The following is a 21,992-nucleotide window of genomic DNA, read 5'->3' on the forward strand; positions in this document are numbered from 1 at the left end:
CTAAAAGACACTAGTAATATTTTTTTTTCTCCTTTAATAAAAACTTGCATGGCAAAAGTCTGGAGAAGAAAATAAACCAGAGAAGTCTATTAGACTTTGCATTCAGGAAGGTAAAATTCACCAAAGCCTAAAAACTAGTAAGTTTGAGCCTAATATGTGCTTAGCTATTGAGATAGAAGAGAACTACTGTGAACACACTGAGAGAGAGAACAGCAGATCTGACCAGGTTCTGAGGGAGTGCAATTGTTCCAAGCAGACTGGCTGGAGCCTGATCTAGGAAGGTGATTATAATAAAGGGGGAAATGTGTAATTATGGGAAAAGTCTTCATGAAATGCCCTTACATTCCAACACAAATCTAAACAACCTGTGCAAATTAGTGGGAAGCATTCTCTCTCAAATTAATTCAATGGAGCCACCACTCTGATTTTCGTCTCAGATAACTAGGATGCTTTTTGTGAATGCCACAAGATGTTTTAAATAGCTGTGTATGCACAAAAATTATGGAAGTTTACATGTAGACTGAAGCTGATTTAGAAGAGCTTACAGCAACCTGCCCCTCAGGTCTAAAAAGAAACAAGACGAGCCCTCTCCAACAAGGATCTTCAATATTTTGATGTTCATTCCGGAGTATTTAATTTATACAGCTGACTTACAGACTGAGATCTATTGTTGTAACTAAATGCCTTCATAGCCTATAAAATACATAGAAAGATTGGTAAACTGGAATGGAACTGCAATTAGTGGGAGCAGCAGCAACTAAAGCTAATTCCTCTTCAGTATAACCATTTAATAGGCATCTGGAAAATACCTCCAGCAAACATCTCATCTATAGATTTCAAGCTGGTTTAGAGAAAATTTCCCCTTTCACAATCTGACACATTGGTTAAACAGTTATACTGGCATTATGATTCCCATGTATCTTAGGTAAAAGCTATAGATCTGAACTCCATTTACTTTCTAACCTAAGATATTTCAAAATCTATGCTTCCCCATGTCAAAAAAAAGTGTTCCAAGTTCCACACTCTAGGTTTTCATGTTAAGGGAATTTCTGCACCTTTTCTGGAAGCTAAGCCATTTCACAAAAGAAGAGACTTACTGGCTAGAGAAAATCAAGATATAATCTTGATTAGAAAGGTATTTTAGCAACATGTAATGTGACTTTAGAGAATGTGGGGAAGTTGGTTTGTAAAAATGACTTTCTTTTTTAATCCACAGAAGTATTTTCATAAACAGCTGTGTGTACCTTGCAAAAGCTTCAGTGAAATGGAAACCATGGTCCAAGTGACTTGTAGATATTACATCAGATAATTAATTAAACATTCCTGAAGACACATGTACTCAAAGCCTGAGTAACTGAAATGTTAGAAACTGTTTAGGAAGCTTTTAAAAAAAATTGTAACGTCTTTTCAAATACAATGGCAGAGCAACCAACTAAACAGCATACTACTAACTTCAAAGATTATACAGCCATTGAGATTTACCAAGGGCATTCTAAAATGAGACTCAAGGGAAGTTGGTGCACAGGAACAGTAGATTCAGCATAACACTTCCACAACATCTGAAGATTATCAAAATATTTGGTCTCAACTCAATAGCAAATACAGTGGCTTCCACTTTTACTTTACTTTAAAAAAAATATATATATAATTATTATGAAATATAATAGTTCACCTGTCACTTCTATTTGGACTAAAACCCCACTTGTTTGACTTCATTAAAGAAAAGATTAAAATTTGTCCTTGAACAGTGAATCCACAGGAATATCCTAAGAAGGAATGTAAAACCATTAACCATATTGAAAGCATAATGATCAGAATAGTTTTAGAATCAGTGATGTGTCCAACAGAATTTCTTGTTCAGTGCCTGCTATCTTCTGCCCTTCTAAATAAGCGTCATGACCTAATTTTGTCATCACATTTCTTAGTGTAGGATCTTGTTCTTTCTGTGCCAAGTGGGGTCTCAGTGCATTCCATACAACTTGGTCGTTAATTCATTACTCATTAGCTGTTGCTTATAATTGCATTATCTGAAATCTGTAGAAATACATGAATACACAGTGACTTTCATTCAGTTATCAATTAATTACTGGTTCTCCAGTGTTCTTCTCCACACCCTAAATTTACATTTGTTAGTTTCCTGAGTTTTATTCAATATACACGGGAGAGATGTGCGTCCTAGCTGCACTTCTTCCACCTTTTACCCCGTGTTTTTGAGAGGCTGACTTCCAATAGCAATTTCCCATAACTACAGCAAGATTGCAATCTTGTTAGGTCACATTTGAGGGGCCTAAGTACAAGGAAGACAGATGGACACAGGATGGGACACACACACCAAAAAGCCAAAACCAAAACAAACTGTTCAAGACAATAAATGTTTGGAAAAAATATTCCAGCTAACATGAGCTTGATTTTAGACAGGAAGAGGAGGAGAAACATTTAAAACCTTCTACCAGAAGTGGAAACAAAACAAGTCTTGCCGAGGGGAAATGGGAGAGAGGACACTGCAAACAGATCAGGACACTGGTGACCGGACATTTTTATATGCACGCAGGCAAGACATTAAACCAGTCTCTACTTTGGAGCATTTTATTATTCTTAAGGCAAGCTGTGAATGTTCCAAGTACTAAGAATTAAGAAAAAATTATCAAGTATCTCTAAATGCAATTAAGCTTCCCAAAAAGAGCCTCGACAAGACTAAAAAAAGTTCTAAAGGGAACTACTGCAAAGTGAGGAAGGAACTGCAGGTGCACGTAGCTGTGCGGGAACACAGGGTACTCTGCTAATTGCGCTACGCCCCACTGAAACAACTGAGTCAGCACAATTTCTATTTATATGCTCTCTTCCTACAATAGTCACAGTCAAGGCAGAAAAATCAGCAGTCCTGCCTCAGAGGAGAAACTGGTGTGCTTGAGGAAGGGTCAGCAGTACAGTATAGGAAGTAATTCTATCTTTTAAGCTTACAGAGGAGTCAACATTCATTTGCAGAAAATAATAAATTCTTGTAAAAAGTCATTAAGATGGAGCTTTTGTGCATTCTCTACTTCTTTTTGTTTCCACAGTAAAACACAGCCCCTTTCAGAAATCTGTTTGCCATACAAGTAACCAAGCAATACTTAGTAAGCCCATTTTGTCTTCCTTAGGTCTGCGTGTAGAAACGGCTGAGATCCTGCACCAGTTTTTCTTTTGCGAGGCTGATCTTCATGATGCCTCTTAAGAGACATTTATTACTGGTATTTTATGTAAGGTAGCTGATGAATTAATACTGTCTATGTGTTCATCAAGCCAGGTCAATTCTTGGACCTGTCAGCTTCATCTGTCTTCCAATACAAAGTTGTTCTCATGTAAAATGGCTTCTTTTTGTCATAGCCATATTCCATAGCTAACCAAATCACTACTGAGCAATTCCACCTGGTTTCATGTTCTTAATAGAATTCTCATTTCCAACACTCCTAAATGCAGTATCACTGGTATAGGAACACAATTTAACTCTAATCTTTCATTGGAAGAAAAATTAATAGCAAAATTTTTCCCAATATGGATGGAGAGTTCAAAAGAAAATCAATGTGCTTGATTCTAGAAAAGCAGAATCAAAACCAAATAACAGGCTCTTTTGGTACACAATCACAGATATAGAGAAGTTCAGCAGCAGCATTAGACTGAGACTACAAATTTACTTTTTAGTTTATAGGCAATAATAAGCAAGCATCTATACCTATGCCCCATAGAGTTTTAGTATCAACTATTTTAGTATCTCTATTAAATAGATAAAAATTGTTACCGTTTTATCCCTGAGTCGTTCTCCATGGATAAGAAAATCAGCACAGCTATTCTCTTCCTGGGGAATGACTTTGAAGACTGTGACACAGCTTAGTCCACCCCCTCCAAGTGGTAACCATCCACCACTTGAGTCATCCCGGGTCATCACCACAGCTCGTACTCGTGCATAACTATTACTGAAAGAGAAGCAAAAGAAGACATTAGTTTTCCATAAAGTCTAGTAAAACCTAAGCCAAGTTAAAAACAAAACAAACCAACAAAGCCACAACCAAGATCCCAATAATTAGCACTGCCTTTCCACAAACATCACCTAGAAGAAAACAACTTAAGATCACCCTCTAAAAAATGTTCCTCTATATTTTTGTGCCTTTATTAGGACTTCTCAGAGGTTGTGATTTTTTGTAAAGAGGCTTAACCAGAGAACATAATTGACAAATCAAAACTCATATTCTTCCAAAAACTTGACACTCAATGATCTAGCTAGAGGGCAGGAAAGAGAATACGAACCAACTCCTGATTTATTTTAGACTAATCATGAAGCCAGTCAGCCACCATGAAATTGCACAGAAAAGAGAATAAGAAAACAGAAAGAGGTCAGGCCTTCTGTCACTGAAATCTAAACAAGAACAGGCTTCTAGCCAGAAATTCTGCTTCCCTTCATCCATCCCTCCTCCCCATGCATATAACTTGTTCTTTGCAAGGACGGGTCATGGTGGGGTTTGAAAACGGGACCAGTTACAACTACTTAAGATCCACATTTGCAGTGTCTACTTGCTGCTTCTCTCCTGTATTTGTATCGTGTGTAAAATTACTGTAACTTCACAATCTAACATTTTTCCATCATTTAGTATTTTTATAAAAAATAAACAAATTATTACCATGTCATTACTTAAAAGCCAAACTCCAGAATATTGGAAAAAGAGGTTTTGGTCACTTCCCTCTTTCTCTGCTCTTAGTTTTTTCTTTTAAATTAAATGAAAACTTTTAGTTTTGGTTATGAATTTGCCACTATATCACTTGGAAAACCCCATGGTTTGCCAATGATAAGAGGCTACATTTGAAGTACAGTTTACTGGATGAATGTAGCAGTTGATGATTGAACATTTCACTACCTTAAAATAAGGTGTTATCTTTTTGCAACATATTCCTGATTGAGGGTTTAAGTATTTATGCCACTTAGCACCAGCGATGTCAAACTTAAGGGCTGAAGAAGAAATATTAGAAGAGATCAAAGTTGTTCCTTCTATATTTGAGATAAAACTATTAATGAAGCTGTTGCACTTTTAAAAGATCACTGCTTTATTTCCAACATCCCCCTGAAAATCCCAAAAATAACAAAAGGTAGGCTTTTTGCATAATTAATATGTTACATTCTCACACGCATGATTCATAAATATGATTCACTTGTGTGCATATATATATATATACACACACACAAACACACATATATATATATAAGAATTTTGCTGCAAGCATGTAAAGCCTAAGTACATAACGGTTTGTAAAATGGAAAATCTTATAAGACTATAAATTTTTAGTTTGTGGGCAGCTGTATTTAGTTTGCTGCCTCTGAGCACAGCCCCCTCCTCTCTCCAAATCTCACAGTTAAAATGATGTTCAGTCAACGTTGCTCACCATTTTTTTACCAACATCTTTTAGTAAAATACTCAAACAGAGCTGAGAAATATAACAAAGAAAAATCCAATCCTTCCTGGTATGCATCTATCACAACTTCAATACCTGCAAACACAACTGGCTGCATCTCAATCTGAATAACATCACTGAAAGTTGAATCATTCATTCACTGGTCTCCATCACTGTGTTTCACTCAGAGCTAAGGTCAGACTGCAGTTGTGCACTTCATACACAGGTAGTCTCATCCCATTCCTCTCAGAGGAGCCTCTTCTGACAGAAACTGAGGACACCAGGACTCTCCTCTAAACCAGTAAGAAATAGGATGTAACAACTGGTTAAGCCTAAACACTGTCTTTGTATTCTCAATTTAAGTGAACCACAAATTTAGCTTTTCAATTTTTTCACTCTATATTTGGCTGCAAATCTGAATATTAGAGCTTTAATTTGTATATCAACCGACTGCAGCAAGAATTCAGTTAAGGAGAACTTCCCTTAGGCTACATGAGAAAAACCTACAACATTAATTTTTTCTTAAAACAGAAGTTCACACTCCACATATGTTTTCTTTCCAAGAACTGCTAAGAAGCAAAGACAGAGGCTTAAGCTACTTCCATTCAATAGAGTTCTCTGTCAGTGTTGGGGCTTTTCCCCCTATCCTACACTGAGATGCTTAGTCTGGTCTAGTTAACAATCTTTAGATTTGCTTTTCATATATCCCAAATGAATGTTTTAAAAATTTAGCCTTTCAAATATTTTAGAAACTACTATCAAATCCACTGCATTAGTGCAAAATAACATTCTCCAAAAGGTAATATTTAATGAACAACCTTTTAAATTGAAACTAGCCAGTTTTTCCATATAACCATCCTGTAGATCCATATAACTGTCCTTGTGGGCAAATTTTGTACTTGTAAAAATGCCAAAGTCTACAAAAAGATTTTTAGTTTTATGTTTCTGTTGGTGGTTGTTTCAAAATTTTGTTTTGTATTTGAATGGAACTCACAATTGGTAACAAATATAGCTATTTTTAGCAACAGCCCAAGCTGGTTTGCAATTAATCAGAATGCAGCGGCAAGACCTATAAATGAGTCCCATTTCCAAAATCCTCTGCAAACAAAACAGGATTTGCATGTCACGCTATTGGCACTACAAAAGCACTTGGAAGTCCTGTGTCTGTAAGCATTATAGCCCCATCTACTCTTGGGAACTTTAGAACAAATTGTTAAACTGCTGGTCTACCTTAGCAGTGGGAAAAAGGGCAGACAAGGCTCTAGTGTTTTCCTAACACAGCCTAAGGTTTTTACCTACTCTTGCATGTTAGCAGCTCTATCAGGAATACCTGAACAAAAGAAAAGCCAAGCAGAGCAATCAGTTGAGCACTGCTCTTACAAAGCCTTTTACCAAAGCTACCATAAGAGTGTGAAACAGAGCATGAAGGCAGCATTGCAACAGCAGGTCCAAAGCTACTGTACAGCCAACCTTTCCTGAGACTCCCTGGTTTTGGTTGTGGCCACTGGAAATTCTTGTGGCAGAGCAAGGTTTAAAGGAAATGGTATTCTGGACAAAGGAGCATGCTGCTTTCTTAAAGTCAGTACTGAGGTTCAGTAAGACTGGGGACAATGACACTTGAAATCCAAGATCTTTTACTTTTTAATAAAAGATGTCTTTACTTTTTAATAAGTGAGGAAACAGATCTCTCTAACAACTGAGTGCCTCAGGTAGGAGATAAGAGTATGGTTTCTAATGTGATTAAAGGGAATTATAAATTGGAATAAAGGAGAAAGAGAAAAAAAAAGGTTATCTACACTGTTTTTTCCCTCTAGCAGTGAAGACTTACTGAAGAGTACAGCATGTGTCTGAGTACTATAGCTAGTAAACCTGAAACAAAGCAATTTTAAGAAAGCATAATAAATATGTTGTGTGAAGTTTCATTCTAAAATTATAATCAAATGAAGATTATTATACCAAAATCAAAATCTGAAGTGGGGTGAATTAAGCAGTCTAAGAAAGCATTAGGGGCAAAATCAAAAGGTTATAAATCATAAGTGGACAGGAAAGATATGACCTACAGTCCGTGTGTGTTTCTATCACTGCAATGCTCTTGGGCCCAAACTGACTTATAAGCTGGATGACCAAACCATTGTGCAAGTGCAGGAGGCACATCACTGGCCAAGAGGGACCTTCAGCTCTGCAGCTAAGGAACAAACCTGCTTTTGGTGGCTGGGGAAGGAACACAATTGTAAAAAAGGGGAAGAGATGTTGGAGATAGTGGGGAAGCAGCCGTCTTGTTGCTTTACATATATTTTAACCTAGTTTCAACAGTATGCAAATCTTTTCTCTCCTAATTCATATTAAACATTGCCATTCTTCTACTTATACTGCATTTTGCACATTTCTATTTTAATGTGGGACTGAAAAACAAAAGTGATTTCAGAAATGTTGCTTAAAGTGATTGTATTGTAATTGCAAATTCTTTTTTTTTTAGTACTATACAGCTACTGCCATTACCATCGAGAAACCTGAATCTGCAAGTGGAGTTATAAACTGAACCATAAGAGAAACTGACTCTTTCAGCTTTGGTAAAAATATTTAGAATTAAAATTTCTTTCAAAGCTGGAAAGCAGATTTGAAGAGAAGGACCTCAAGTTTCATTTTCACCAAGCTTAACACAAGCCAAAAACATGCCCTTGAGACAAAGGAGGCCAACAATTACACCAGCAGGTCACAGAGGCCGATCCTCTGTCTCTACTCAGCCCTACAGAGGCCACACCTGGAGAGCTCTGTCCCGTGTTGGGCTTTCCAGTACACAAGAGACAGACCCTGGAGTGGGTCGAGCAGAGTGCAACAAAAATGATTAAGAGGCAGAAGCATCCATCATATGGGGGAAGGCTGAGAGAGCTGGGACATCTCAGGCAGAAGAAGAAAAGCCTTGTGGGTATCAGTGTACGCAAACAGCTCAAGGCAGGATAGACAGTGCAAAGAGGAGAGACAGAGGCTCTTTTCAGTGGTGCCCAGTGACAATGAACACAAACTGAAACACAGGAAGTTCCATTTCAACATAAGCAATCACTTCTTTGCTGGGAGGGTACCTGAGTACTGACACAGGTTATCCAGAGAAATTGTGGAGTCTCCATCCTTGGAGAATTCCAAAATCCACCTGGACACAGTCCTGGGTGAGCAGATTTAGGTGACCCTTCCTTGAGCAGCCGTGAAGATGACAACCAGAGATGCCCTCCAATCTCAATTATTCTTTCTTTTCTTTAGTATCACATTTCAAAGCACACTAATTTCACTAAAATACAACTTCATAAATACAATCCACGAATATATGGGTTAATTTAGAAGAATTCATGATTCTTTGAAACAAGAGTTGTCACTGTGCAAACTGCTATTTAAACACTTCTGACAAGGCTAAGGTGAAAAAAAAAAAGGCATTCTGAAAAATCATGACACACTCTGCTATGAAATTGCACTATCTTTGCTGGCACCCACGTAACAGCTCCAGGCTGGTCTCCAAATGTGAAATGGTCATGGATCAAGGCTCTTTACCTTTGACTGGCATTTTACACACATACTTTAGCCCCTCCAACTTCTGCTGCAATATACTTTTGTGTTTGTCGCCTTACCAAAAGAGCATACATTGGCTTTTTATGGCTCTTATTATCCAAGTAGCTTAGCAGAAGACCTTATAATTCCCAGCTAGAGACGTGCTCATGAGTACATGCATGTCCACATACCAAAAGGTACTGTCAGACCACTAAGCTAAAGTCTCTTTTACTTGCAGATAGCATTTTTTGAATATTGACTCGACATAGAAAGAAAAATGATGTCACCAATACCAGATGATCTTGTCGGTACAATGTTGAGGTTATAAACCCTTTGTTACTAAAGGTTTAGAGAATGAGGGCCACTGACACAAAATATTAATGACTTACCTAAAACAGAAGGAGACGCAAATGTAGCACAAGTGCTAAAGAAGACATCATTTACATCAAGAAAATGTATGACAGAGTATGTTCTGATTTTTTAATGAAGAGGATATTGCTATAATAACAGCTACTAAATGAGGCTTTGCTTAAAATGTCTGTTACCTTCCTCTTCTCAAAATTATACCAACAAATCAGAATATACACCAAACTCTTACGCTGGTAGAATGCAAGACTTGTCAGATTTTCTCCTTTAAAAAGAGGCAAGAGTATTCCTCACAATAAACAGCAAATGTGTATGGCTACTATTCCTAGGAAGTTTATTTCTTTGAGGAGCTAAGCAAGAAAGACATGGATTTCTGGAAGGAACTACAGACAAATGCTGTTACATTTAGGATGTTGGTAACCACACTGATTTACTGAAGAGCTTCAGATTTTGTCAAAAAACCTGAATGGAACATTTCTGCTCAAATAACAAACCCCCAAAAACCAATAAAATGAAACAAAACAACAAAAAGAAATTCTATTTAAAGAAACCTGAGCTACCAAGTAAAATAGCTTGAACCCAAAATGGCAAAAGGAAAAAGCTACATGGGAACCGGTATTACAAAAGCAAGGGATAACTGGTATCCTGAAAGAGCCAAAACCACATTATTACAATTATTATTTAGTAGAAGAGGCTCATAAAACAAGCTGTTTAACAGTGCACCTACAATTCAAAAGAGCAAATGAGACACAAATGAACAAGTGTCAAAATACTATATTGCTCTCATGAAGTGTTCTTTTGGACACAATATAAGAACAATTTAAAAAAACAGAAGTAGGAATGGGGTTATAGTGTTCCTATTTGAATACAGACTATTTAAGATTTATGTCCATGTAAAGTAATCAATGCTGCAAGGAAGAAAGGCTGCAGCTGTAAGCTCTTTTGCAAAGCACAAGAACATATGAAGAATAGAGAAGCTGTTAAGATTTGAAACCCATCAAAATGACATATAAAGTACTTATTTGACATTTGTATGAAAAACATTTTAGCCCTGTTCCCCAGCATTTTCTCTTTGATAATTATAGCTAGTTTCTATTACTTCAGTATGTCATTTATGAGGGTTGGTTAAATGAAGTAATATTTATCACACTAAAGATAAACACATACTTGGATTCTACTCCTTTTAAAGAAACTTCCTTCTGAAGGACTAAATAAAAAACCCAAACAAATTTATTTTTCTTTCTACCCTTCCCCACAAAAATTAAAAAGACTCAAGGTAGCATTTGAAGGTGGTTCTACAGGTTTTGGACACATATAGCAGAACTAAATAAATAGCATATAATATGTAATTTCCCTTTGCAGTGGTTTATGAGATAAGGTGGACATGGAAGATGCTTTTTGATCACTTCCACAGCTGCCTGTTCACAACAGAGGACTGCCAGTACCAAGGACGTCTGAATTAAATTCCATCCAGTTTTAGGCAGATGGGTAACATGATTCGAGTGGTCAGATCCTGATACTCATGTACCTTCCAGGTTTAATGGGTTTTCTTCCAGAAAATCCTAAATTTGCCTAATTTTTAAATGCTGACAGTCATAACTCCAGAAATACCCACTCGCTATTCTAGCCTTTCTTCCCCTTCTCTTGCACATATTCTCATAGTTTTTACTTCTTCCTCACCTCAGAATTTCTGAAGATCCACAGGAATCTCTTCATTCCATTTATAGCACAGAACTGTCTGTACCCTCTTTTAATTCTGTGAAATCATTACTTGTTTCTTACCAAGCTATTGGGTACTGATGCCATGTATTAATTCTGATTTGCTTACCATGGAAACGTATAGAGAAAGATGGAAAAGCTCACAAATGAAACAAAAGAAGGAGGTTTAGTTTGGGTGTTTTTAGTGAGAAAAGTTACCATTTCTTTCCAACCTTGCAAAAACAAAGAAACATCTAAAGAAACGACGGAACACAAGCTTTTCATTTTCTTGAGCTCCTTAGCAAACAAGTACAAGTCTGCAGCCTAAGGCAGATTCCACTGAAACTAAGACAACTTGACACTTCCAGTAAATTTCATCAGACAACACCATCCAGTCTAGATTTTTTTTTAAAAGTGAAGCTTGCAGATTCAGTTGCACTTTTCATTTTCCTGGGAATACTACAATTTAGGGTAACAATTTATGGAAAGATTTCAGGTAATATTTATATCTGAACAGGTCAGAATTCTCTCTTCTCTCACAGCCATTGTCCTCCAGTCTTATTTGCTCACAAATTCCAAGAATGAAGTATGCAAGTGCAATTAGATCACTCTCATTGTCAAAGCTGGCCATCTAGCCACTGAGGTTATGGATTTCAGGACTGGAAACTCTGTTAACAGGTGTGAATACATTAATCAAGAAGTCATTTTGTAATAAAGTTGTAGACCACTAAAATAAGATGAATGTAACTGACACATTCCTTATAAACAATTCTAACTACCCTAAGGCACAACAGACTATACTAAGTATATTATTTTCAAACAAGCACCTGTGTACTTTTTATCCCGGTGCTTGTTGTATTTAGGAATAGAACTCCACAAATGCTCAGATAGCTATTATTTTCCTCCACCTAAGAATTTATACAGCAAAAATAAAGGACAAAGCTGTTATACTTTCACAAACAGGTCAGAAAACATCATCACAGAGTTTTTGTATTTACCCTGCCTGAATTTCTGTCAGGTCATCCTGGACTACAGAGCCTTTGGGCCAGACAGCATCTGTAATGAGCATCATCCAGTGAAGCTCAGAGTTGCTTTCTGGTGTACAGAGCTTAGGGGGTGAACTGCTACATACTCTTGAACTTTTGGCAATGCATTATGGAAGAAAAAAGCATCAGATCTACTGAGCTTATTCGCCTAAAACAGTACTTGATATTAGGTAGGCAAGCACAAAATCTAAATTTTATTCTTACCACATTAAAAGAAATTTCTAAAAGGTACAGGTCATTTCTGGCATGCATTTCCCACTCAGCCTGCACAGAAAAGGAACAGAACTGGAACCAAATAAAGCATATCCACACTTACAAAAATACTCAAGCAGCCTTGCTGAGCTCTGAGATTGCTAATGAATATTGTATACAAGAAACATTCATGTGGTTAAACCCATGTGAATTGAAACTGCAGCATCATTCATTGATACTGCTAAATCTAATGCTTGTCTTAACATTTACCTTGACGTGGCTTTTCAAGGACTTTAACCACAAAATATCAAAGTCATCTTGCAAAGTAAATTATATTCTAAGAAAATCCCTAATGCTAAATTTCTCCTTTTAACGTAATAAAAAACCAGGAAACATCCAAAAGGAAGTTTCAAACATATGCAAATGGACAAATCATTAATATCTGCACTAACAAAACAGACTGCAAACCAAACTGCCACATGCTTAACAACACCAAAGTAAAACAGGAAGTCCAAATGAGCCTTAAGAAAGAAGCTTGTGAACTTAAAGAACCTTTTTAAAGGTGTATGTTCACTGACCAAAAAAAGAAGTTCCCATTTCCTTGCTACACAGCACCACATTTCATGGCTTGAACCAGTCTTTTCTGTAGTTTTAACAAACCATGAATATTTCAGAGAGAGGAATTAAACAGAAATAAACAAGTGAAAGACAAATGCAAATACTTCTATTATGATAGTCCATCAAACCAGAAAAAAATATTAATAAAATTATACAAAATGTTTCAATGGTATGCCCTTTATATTTGTCATACATCCACATGAATAATGTAACTTACATAGCCATTATGTAATTGTATTATTATGTTTGATAATCTCAGTAATAATTAGCAGTCTAAGTATAGAAACAGGTGACCCACAGGCCCTAAGGTGAGAACACAGGAATTTTAACAAAACATCCCAAAAAATAACTCAGCCTTGGTTTACTACATTCCCCATTCCAATTACTGCTAAAGTATTATTCTTCACAAGTTTCCACAAAAAGCTGCCTGTATTGATTACATGGGTTGTGTATGAACATAACACAGAGACAAGCAATAATCAGGCACTGCAAGGCCTCTAAGTTCAAAATGAAGATTATTCAAGTTCCATTACTTGCTGCTTTTCCAGAGAAGTTTAGAAACTTGTAAGCAACTGCACAGAAAAAGAGTAAGGAGTACACATGCATTCCCCTTCCTCACCAAATATGTAATAAACCAAAATAAGAAAAAATTCACACTTTATAAATGATAGTCATGAGAACTCCCACAAAAATCACTGAATCGCTGTCTATTCAGAAACTTAAAAGGGATCCACCAGATACATTTTCCTTGTTTTGGCAACAACGCAACTCTGAACAAAGGGTTACAACAGAAATGATGAGATGAGATAATTTAGTGTTATAATCACATCTCCTTGTTTCTTTTTTGGACTTTTAAAACCATTAATGCCATTAGAAGGATAATGGCCTTAAACTGATGAAGGATAGGCTTAGATATTAGGGAGAAGTTCTTTACTGTGAGTGTGGTGAGGCACAGGAAGAGGTTTCCCACAAAAGTGGTGAATGCTCCATTTCTGGAAGTGTTCAAGCCTGTCTTGGATGGGGCTTTGAGCAACCTGGTCTAGTGGAAGATGCCCCTGCCCAAATCTTCCATAGATGACCTCTGGGCTCCCTTTGACTGCAAATCATTCTATGATAAATTAGGGTGGAACTTCAACCTGTGGAAGAAATTCTGAAAAAGGTGATGGAGACAGCTAAGTCAAACTGCACAAGATTCATGATTAGAGTACCAAGAAAGCAAGTGTAACATTGTGCAATGCAAGCTCAAAACAGTTTTTAGACAGCAGAATCCAAGCAAGGAGCAAAACAACAGCCTTTCAGCTGCAGTCAATCTATGAGACAAAAACATCACATAGGAACAGCTAAGCAGATTTTTTTTTTCTGCTGCAGCTCTGACATCAATGTTGCACAGCTTTACTAGACAAAGCTGATTGCTATCCACTGTAAAAATGTTTTGAATGGCATTTTCCCATTTTATTATACAAAATAAAGTGTAATACCTTATAAAATATAGGCTAAGTATAAAACTAAAAAAACTTTACTAAATTAATGAGATATACATGAAGCCATTCCAAAAATATTTGTGTCTTTGCATTTAACAGTACTGGAAATGAATCATGGGTACATAATTGAAGAAATACAACCAGAAAATTAAATATCTCCGCTTAGAGAGACTGAAGACATTATATATTCAAAAAAGTAAGGAGAAATTATACTGGTATAACAGACAAATAGGAGTAGATGGAGAAGATCAAACTCAAGGATTTCAATTTGGCTCCTTCATTAGTACCCATGTATTTTGTTACAGATCTTTGCTCTTACTGCAGCAACAGAAGGACCTTCTATATTTATACTCTAAGGACAGGGTCTACTATTAAAACAGTGAAGATTACAAATAATTTTCCTTTATTATAAACAACAATGAATTTTGAGAACTTTTATCTGCAAGGATACTGTCCAAGTAATTCAAATAAGGCAGAGAAGTTATTAACTGTTTTATTAGTTGAAGAAAAGCAATCAACATTTTATTATGCATGCTGAAAAGCAAAACTGAAAGACCAACAGCATATTACAAGTAACTTTGGTGGCGCTAACCATCTCTAAATTTTGAGCTAAAATGTTCACTGTTTAGGAATTTAGGCTTCACGTATCAGCTGCATCACACATGTTCATCTGACACAATTCTGTGCATTTTGCTCAAAACCCAACATTAGGAATGCATTTATCACATATGAGCTTTACATGCAGGATGTAAAATAGTGGTTTTGAGGGCTCTGCTTCTTAAATTTGGTTGTTCAAATATCAAGAAATTAAATTGAGTTGGAAGAGAACGAAGACTCTTCTCTAGTCATGCAGCAATTCCTAGACAGATTAATTTCCCTATAAGTTAAATAATATTGGGAGGAATGGATAAAAGAGTTTTTAGCCAGTACATTCTTAGAAATAGTAATACTGATAGAGAGAAGTGATTATTTGAGTAGAAGAATTTTAGAACTGGCACTGCACTTTTAGATAGGATTTAGGTATCTACATCCTTGTAGCTCATCCTTGTTTTCTTCACCCCTGTGTTGATTGGGAAGTGTTGTGTGCTCAGTACTCAATACAACCATCCATATGAGGCATTTTCACAGAAGACTGAGTAAAAACTTAATATTGCGTATTCAACATAAAAAGATGATTAAAAACCAAACAAAAAACAGCTGACACAGTTGTTTCTTTAGGAAGCACCAAAAAAAAAAAAAAAAAAAAAAAAAAAAAAAAAAAAAAAGAGGATTGCGTAAAGTGTTACTTAAGGGGGGAAGAAGAGGAGCTAAAATGCCAGAAGTCAAGTAACCAAAGTGAAGTAATAGATGTTTCAAAAGTCAGTGACATTAAAAGATTGGGGGGGGGAAATAAGGTTTGTATAGATTGTCTGCTGTCAAGTAAATAACAGTAGTGGAGAAACAAAAAAGAAGGAGAGGGAAAAAAAGAAGGAGAAGAAAAAAAGGAGAGGAAAAATAAAATAAGGGATGCAGAAGAAGTAGGAAAGAGAAAGGAAACAGTGTCTCCTTTTCCCAAACAAGAAGCAGACATGAGGAAAAACTAGGTGCCCTTCATCAATGACAAGCATAATCACAATGCACATCATTGTATGACATGCAATTGTTATGCTATGGCTTTCTATAATACACTGGGGTTTGTTTTTTTTCCTGGACTAAAAGGGCACTATAAAATCTTGCAGCCAAATTTAAGTTAGGAAAAAATTGGTTAGATTGGTTCCAATGAAAAAACCAAGAGTAAGATAGAAATTTTTCATTTTAAGTTGCATATTAAGTAATTTCCAGCAAATACAAGTTATTGTATCAAAATCTATACCATATTAACACTTTTAACAGGTGGAAAACTGGCAAACATCATGAAGAAGTAGAAAGAATGGTTTTAAGAAGCATTTCCAATGAGTAAGCAGAGACAGCTGAAAATGCAGAGCAATCAGATTTCTTTTAATCTTTTCTGAAACAATTCTCTGCAGCATGATCTCAGGAGGTACTTTAACAGAGACTTGTGAGAGAACACAAAGCTACTGACAGATCTACACTATCTTTTGCTAATAAATCCAGGGCAACTCACATACCTGCACTACAATTATTGTTCTAAGCACTCCCAAGTAATGTGACCTGTCACTGTTGCCAGAAGCACTTCCCATCCTTCTCTTGCCCGGACCATTTATTTCTACATGCGCTTTCTCCACTGCTTCTGCAGTGATCAACATTGGGAAGGCTGATGTGAATCAAGAATAATCCAGAAGAAAGAGCATCTTCAATCCAGAACAATTATCCAGCCTTGATCAGTAAATTACAGCCCAGTTGGAGCTTGCCTGCTTATCTACATTACACATGTATTTTGAGATTAGGACACAATTAACAATATGAACACTCAGGATTTAAGTCACAAAGTTTGGCATATTTGACCTTTTTCTGCAGTATAAACATAAAGAGAACATCTAATAATAAATTTTTTTGACTTCATATGTGAGAAATTATGAGGACCAAGCATGTAAAAAAAGTAATGGAAAAAAAAGTTCTTTCTCTGAATCCTTACTGTGAGAGGTTTTGGCCCTCCTTGTGTTAGTTAAGCCCAGTTTATATGCTAACAAATCAAACCACTTCCTTTATGTAATGGCTGAATACACAAAGGGAAAGCAGCCTTGATTCCAGAAGGTGCAAAGGGATTAACTCTGGTAGCACAGAAAATAGGAACTCTGAACACTAAAAAGTTCATCCCTTAATGTGGTGAGAGAAACCATTTTAAGAAATACAATTGAAAATACGTCACAAGCAGATGTGATGTATTTAAAAGCACCTATAACCTGCATGTAGCTTTAAATCTGTGTATCATTAATTCATGCAAAACCTAATATTTCCAGCCATATAACAGAAATGAGTACTACCTTTCTGCATGTTAAAACATGATACAACATATATGGCCAAACTTTTATACTAATAAACCAATAATTTTACAATAAATTAGCACTAAAGATAGTAGTCATACTGTATGAATTTAGAAGTCTGAATGCAAACTACCTTCTCAGGAAGGGTGGGGAGCATTCAGTCTGGATCTTTTCACTGGAAAGGAATTATAGCAGTCTCTGTTTAATATACAGCAAACAAATGTGATTTGCCTGAAGTGATTCATCACCTCATTTTCTCTGATGCATAGTCACCAATATTCAAGGAAGTATTACTTTTCTGTTACAATAAAAAAGTAGCCTTTAAAAACAACTTAGAAAAATTCATTTGGCAACAGAACCTTTTCTGCTACAAAACATTTATTCCCAATAAAGAAAAACAAAACTGATGAAGTGACCAGGCTGCTAACTAACTACTTGTTAAGGAGATACTTTAAATTGAGATTATTCACTTTTTTAGTAAAAGACATTTTCCAACCACAGTACTACTGGCATAATGAACCGCTGTTGCTTGTAAACATTTCCCCCCTGCCCCCCTTGCTCGTGCTCCTGCATTATTATGCCAAGCACATAAGGGAGAGGAAATACAAATCTCCTCTCCACAAAAGAGGAAGAAGAAAAAAAAAGTCCCAAACATGAAAACTCTACAAGTTTTGCACCTATTCATCCTTTAATAAGGATTGGTTCTTAAAAGAAGTTATTCAGCATTTGCTGAGAATGCAAGGAAATAACACAGAATCCATGGATTTGAAACTTTAACACTGGGTTCCAGTAAACTGGCACTCAAAAGCAAAGCTTGCACTCATGCAAGCTTTTTGACACAGACAGATGATGCATCTCCAGGAGACAAATTAAAGGGTGTTGCTCCATTGAACAGTTATGTGACAGGAGTACACTGTACTATGCATAGCACATAAATGCTACGTAGTTCTCTCATTTTTTGAATTCCTTATTAATTGCAAGATGTTATTCATAGGAGATGACTGAGCAGCCATAAATGCAGAGCTCTATCAGTGATTCAGCATCTGTAGGTCTGCAGCAAAAATTATTTGCTTTATGGGATAATGGAAAGCAGCTAAACCTCTGCAACTAAATCCAGCCTGAACTCCTACCCCTTTCTTCTTCAGTCTTGGGGTACAATTCTCCTACCTCCTTTGTGTTAACTTAAATCAGTATACAATTGTAAAGAAAACTAGTCGTGCAACCAAAACAGAAAACCCATCCTCCCAAAAAGATTGTTCTGATGGATCAGTGCCCCAACTTCTCTTCAGTCATGAGCCCCTTATGTCTAGGGCCCAGGCTGTGAATGTCAACTATGCCTTTCATTGGCAGCTCAAAACTGTATTTCATCATTTTGCATAGTTTGCATAGGTTTCATAGGTTTGCATAGGTTTTTAAAGACTTATCGAAAATATTCATTTTGGGAGACACATGTATGTATAAAATATTTTTTTTAATCCACAGGAAAGGCACAGAAGTTGCTCTATAGTCTACATAAGTTTTTAAATTCTAAATAGACTACCTGTTTACTACTTTAACTCAGTAAAGCACTAAAGATTTAGATCAGACTGAAACTGATGACCAATATCCTAGTCATTTTTCCAACATAAAAATCCATTTGTTCCTCCTGTATACTCTGGGAACAAATAACATTACCCCTTTGCTTTAAGGGACCCAGAAACCAAGAAAAAAAATTCTGTTGCATTTGGCATATTTCAATCACTCTCCATCTATTTATACACATATTTCCTAGGTGTGAACCCTAGGAAAGTCTCATTCAGGTATGATACTGCTACAGCAGTGTTTTCTAGATGAAGCCAGTAGTGTATACATTCAGTTGAATGCAGAGTTTGAAAAAAAGGGAAGTTAAAAACAAAAAAAAATAAAAATAAGTCAAGCCATGATTAACTTCACCCAGCTAGAGGCTGAGAGCACCACAGCCTTGTTTCAGATATGAAAGAAACATTTTTAAGATTTTAAATTGAAATTGTCCCTTTAAGTCTATTTATGCATTTACTCTTCATACTCATATTCCAGCTTCCTCAGCAGCATACACAGAGTTAAAATCCGACGCTTATTAGAATAGACTTCTGGTGGGAAGTGCTAAGAATTCACCCCACTGCCTACCAATCTATCCAGAAATCTGTTCTCACTCCTACTTCCTCCTGTCTGTTCCTTTCTGAAACAGCAGTAGGGGGGTTGGGAGCTTGCCTTTCCTCTCCTGGATCACAGTTGTGTACATGAACTGCACCAGACCATATGGCAATCTCTCTCAATCCGTAAGAGGCACAACAAGCTTCCTCCCAAGGCAGTCTGGAGAGAAGCAGGTAAGAGCGAGAGCCTACAGACAGCAGTGTCCACGTGCCTGCTCACACACACCAGCTACTACATCTGGGCCTAATGGAACAGGCAGGAAGCACAGAAAATGGTACTTCAAGGGTAAGGGCAGCCCTGGCCATGCTCACAGAAGCACACTCCAGCTTCTATCTAGCTGCCTACATGCAACTTCAAGTGGTCTGGAGAAAAATCAGACTCAGAGGTATTGTTTAGCATGCAGGAAGGCTTTGACATAAAGAAAATTACTGCATTGAAGAAAAACCAGTGCGTGTTTGATGAGCAATGCACGCAGAGGATAAGCCCACTGCTGGAGAGTGAGACTAGAGAGAAAAGTTGGACTCTGAAACCTCGATGGCTGTCTGGAAGCTGCTAGACAAAACCAGCCAATCAAACATAGTGAAAATGGATCTTCCTTTCATGAAGGAAAAGCATTAAAGTTTTATTGAATACCAAACTGCAAAAATCCAGTAGGAAAATCACTCCAAGAAGCAACACCTGAGGAGATATTGCACTGCTCTCAGTGAAGAGCTGATAGGGTTCCCAAAAGGGCCCAGCTTTTACATCCATGAAACCTGTGTTTAACTCTGGTAAAATTGGAATTGTCTGATCAAATACACCGAAATAGGATCCCACTCATGTTCTTTTCTGGGAAGTCAAAAACTATTTTTACAGAGATTTTATTTTCAATCTAATAAATTAATAATTGCATTTTACAACAGCTTTTAGCCCAGCAACCAAGTTCTTCTGTAAATTAGTACAAAATTTTGTCAACATTTTTTACATTAGATTTTAGGGTATACAACCTATATGAGCGTGCAACCAGTGACTTGAAAGAAAATATATTCCCTCAGCTAGAGCTATGTCAGTTTCACTTTTTAGCTTAATTCAACTAGTGGGGTCATTATATCTGTATAACAAGAGAGTCATCTAATTTTCCTATTTAACTTTTCTGCTCACTGCTGTGTTCTTAAATTCTTTACTACACATAGACAGCTTACTGAAAACAAGAAGTTGCTTTACTTAAGGGAATAGGGAGCAAAACTGAAGCAGCAGAAGGCGCTGCAGATTTCCTGTCCTAAATAAACATGAAAACCACCGGAGACAAAGAACTGTCAAGTAGCTGGAGATACATCCAGGATCTGCCTACATTGAAACATTATTGCAATAAGGACCAAAACTAAACCGGTTTTCCATTGCATCATTTCTTCATCAATATCCTGCACAACGTGGAAATAGACATGGGTCACTCAGCATAGGAACTGCATAATAGTTTGCCTTTAACTCATAGGTGTTAATGCACCTGTAACCTGCCACCAATGACCTATGACATTTGATACACTAATACCAGAAGTGCTATTGTAAAAAAAATTCAATCTTCAAGTTGAGGTTAAATATTCAACCCTCTCAATTTAAGAGATTGTACATTTCCCTCTGTCCACGTTACATTAAAAAAAAGTACATAAGCAATTAAAGAAATAAGGGATTTCAACAAAATCCCTAAGCAGCAAACTAAGAAGCCTGACCACATATGTATTTTCCTTCAGAGAGGGAGTCATCCTCTATGGAAACACTGCTGTAGATATGATGGAAGTGTCACACTCCCACAATACAAAAGAAAAATAATTTTCTTTTCATTGATAAGCAGCTAGGAAAAGATGGCACCTTTTTATTTTCTTGGTTCTGCCTTAGGTCACAACTTCACGTTATGAAGATTAAACATCCAAAAACCTTAAAGGGTTCAAATGTTAGTGTAAAAACATTGAAGGATTATAACTTTGCCTCACTTAAACTTTAAAATGAATATTGACTGGCAAGAGAATGTCAGCGATGCCACTAGCCTATCACATTTTCAACCTGCAGAAGACAGCTGTAAAAAATAAAAATCCAAACAACCCCAACAAAAAAAAAAAAAATCACAACCCCTTCCTCCCCTCAAAGCCATCTTTGATAGAAACTTAAAAGTCTCTGTTAATAGCAACAAGTTTAAATACTCGATCTCAGAAGTCCTATAGGGTAATATAGATTTGAGAAATCTCATGGAACTTCTTTAGGAATGAGGTTCTCTAATTCACACTACAATAATGTGAGAAATTTGAGGTTCAGTTATCATCAAACATCATTATTTCTTAAGAGTTTTTCCCAGACAGATTATATGTCAAATAAAATTAACCCCAGAGATGTAACATGATCCTATAATAGTTTGACTAAATTACAAGTTTTAAAGTAGACAGCCATCAAAGTAAGGAGAACAGGCAATCATGAATTCAGGAAATGTACATTGCCCCATAGTCAGCTAATGGCAACTTTAATAGGATGTGATGGATTTTTCTCCATCAGGAGAAAATACTGCCTGC

At 36.6% G+C, this 21,992-nt stretch overlaps 1 protein-coding gene across 1 annotated transcript in view; it reads right to left on the reverse strand.

Moving 5' to 3' along the window:
- The window catches only part of SPRED1 (sprouty related EVH1 domain containing 1), a 58,342-nt gene that overhangs the window by 20,075 nt on the left and 16,275 nt on the right, over nucleotides 1-21,992 (reverse strand). Inside the window, exon 2 of the mRNA XM_054275471.1 lies at nucleotides 3,779-3,953. Within this exon, the coding sequence (XP_054131446.1) occupies nucleotides 3,779-3,953 (175 nt within the window). The remainder of the gene's footprint in view (nucleotides 1-3,778; nucleotides 3,954-21,992) is intronic.

This window comes from Melozone crissalis, unplaced genomic scaffold (assembly GCF_028551555.1).
Source record: "Melozone crissalis strain CALT ecotype California unplaced genomic scaffold, PUWL_Pcris_2 ptg000018l_1, whole genome shotgun sequence".
In the NCBI taxonomy this organism is placed as follows: Eukaryota; Metazoa; Chordata; class Aves; order Passeriformes; family Passerellidae; genus Melozone; species Melozone crissalis.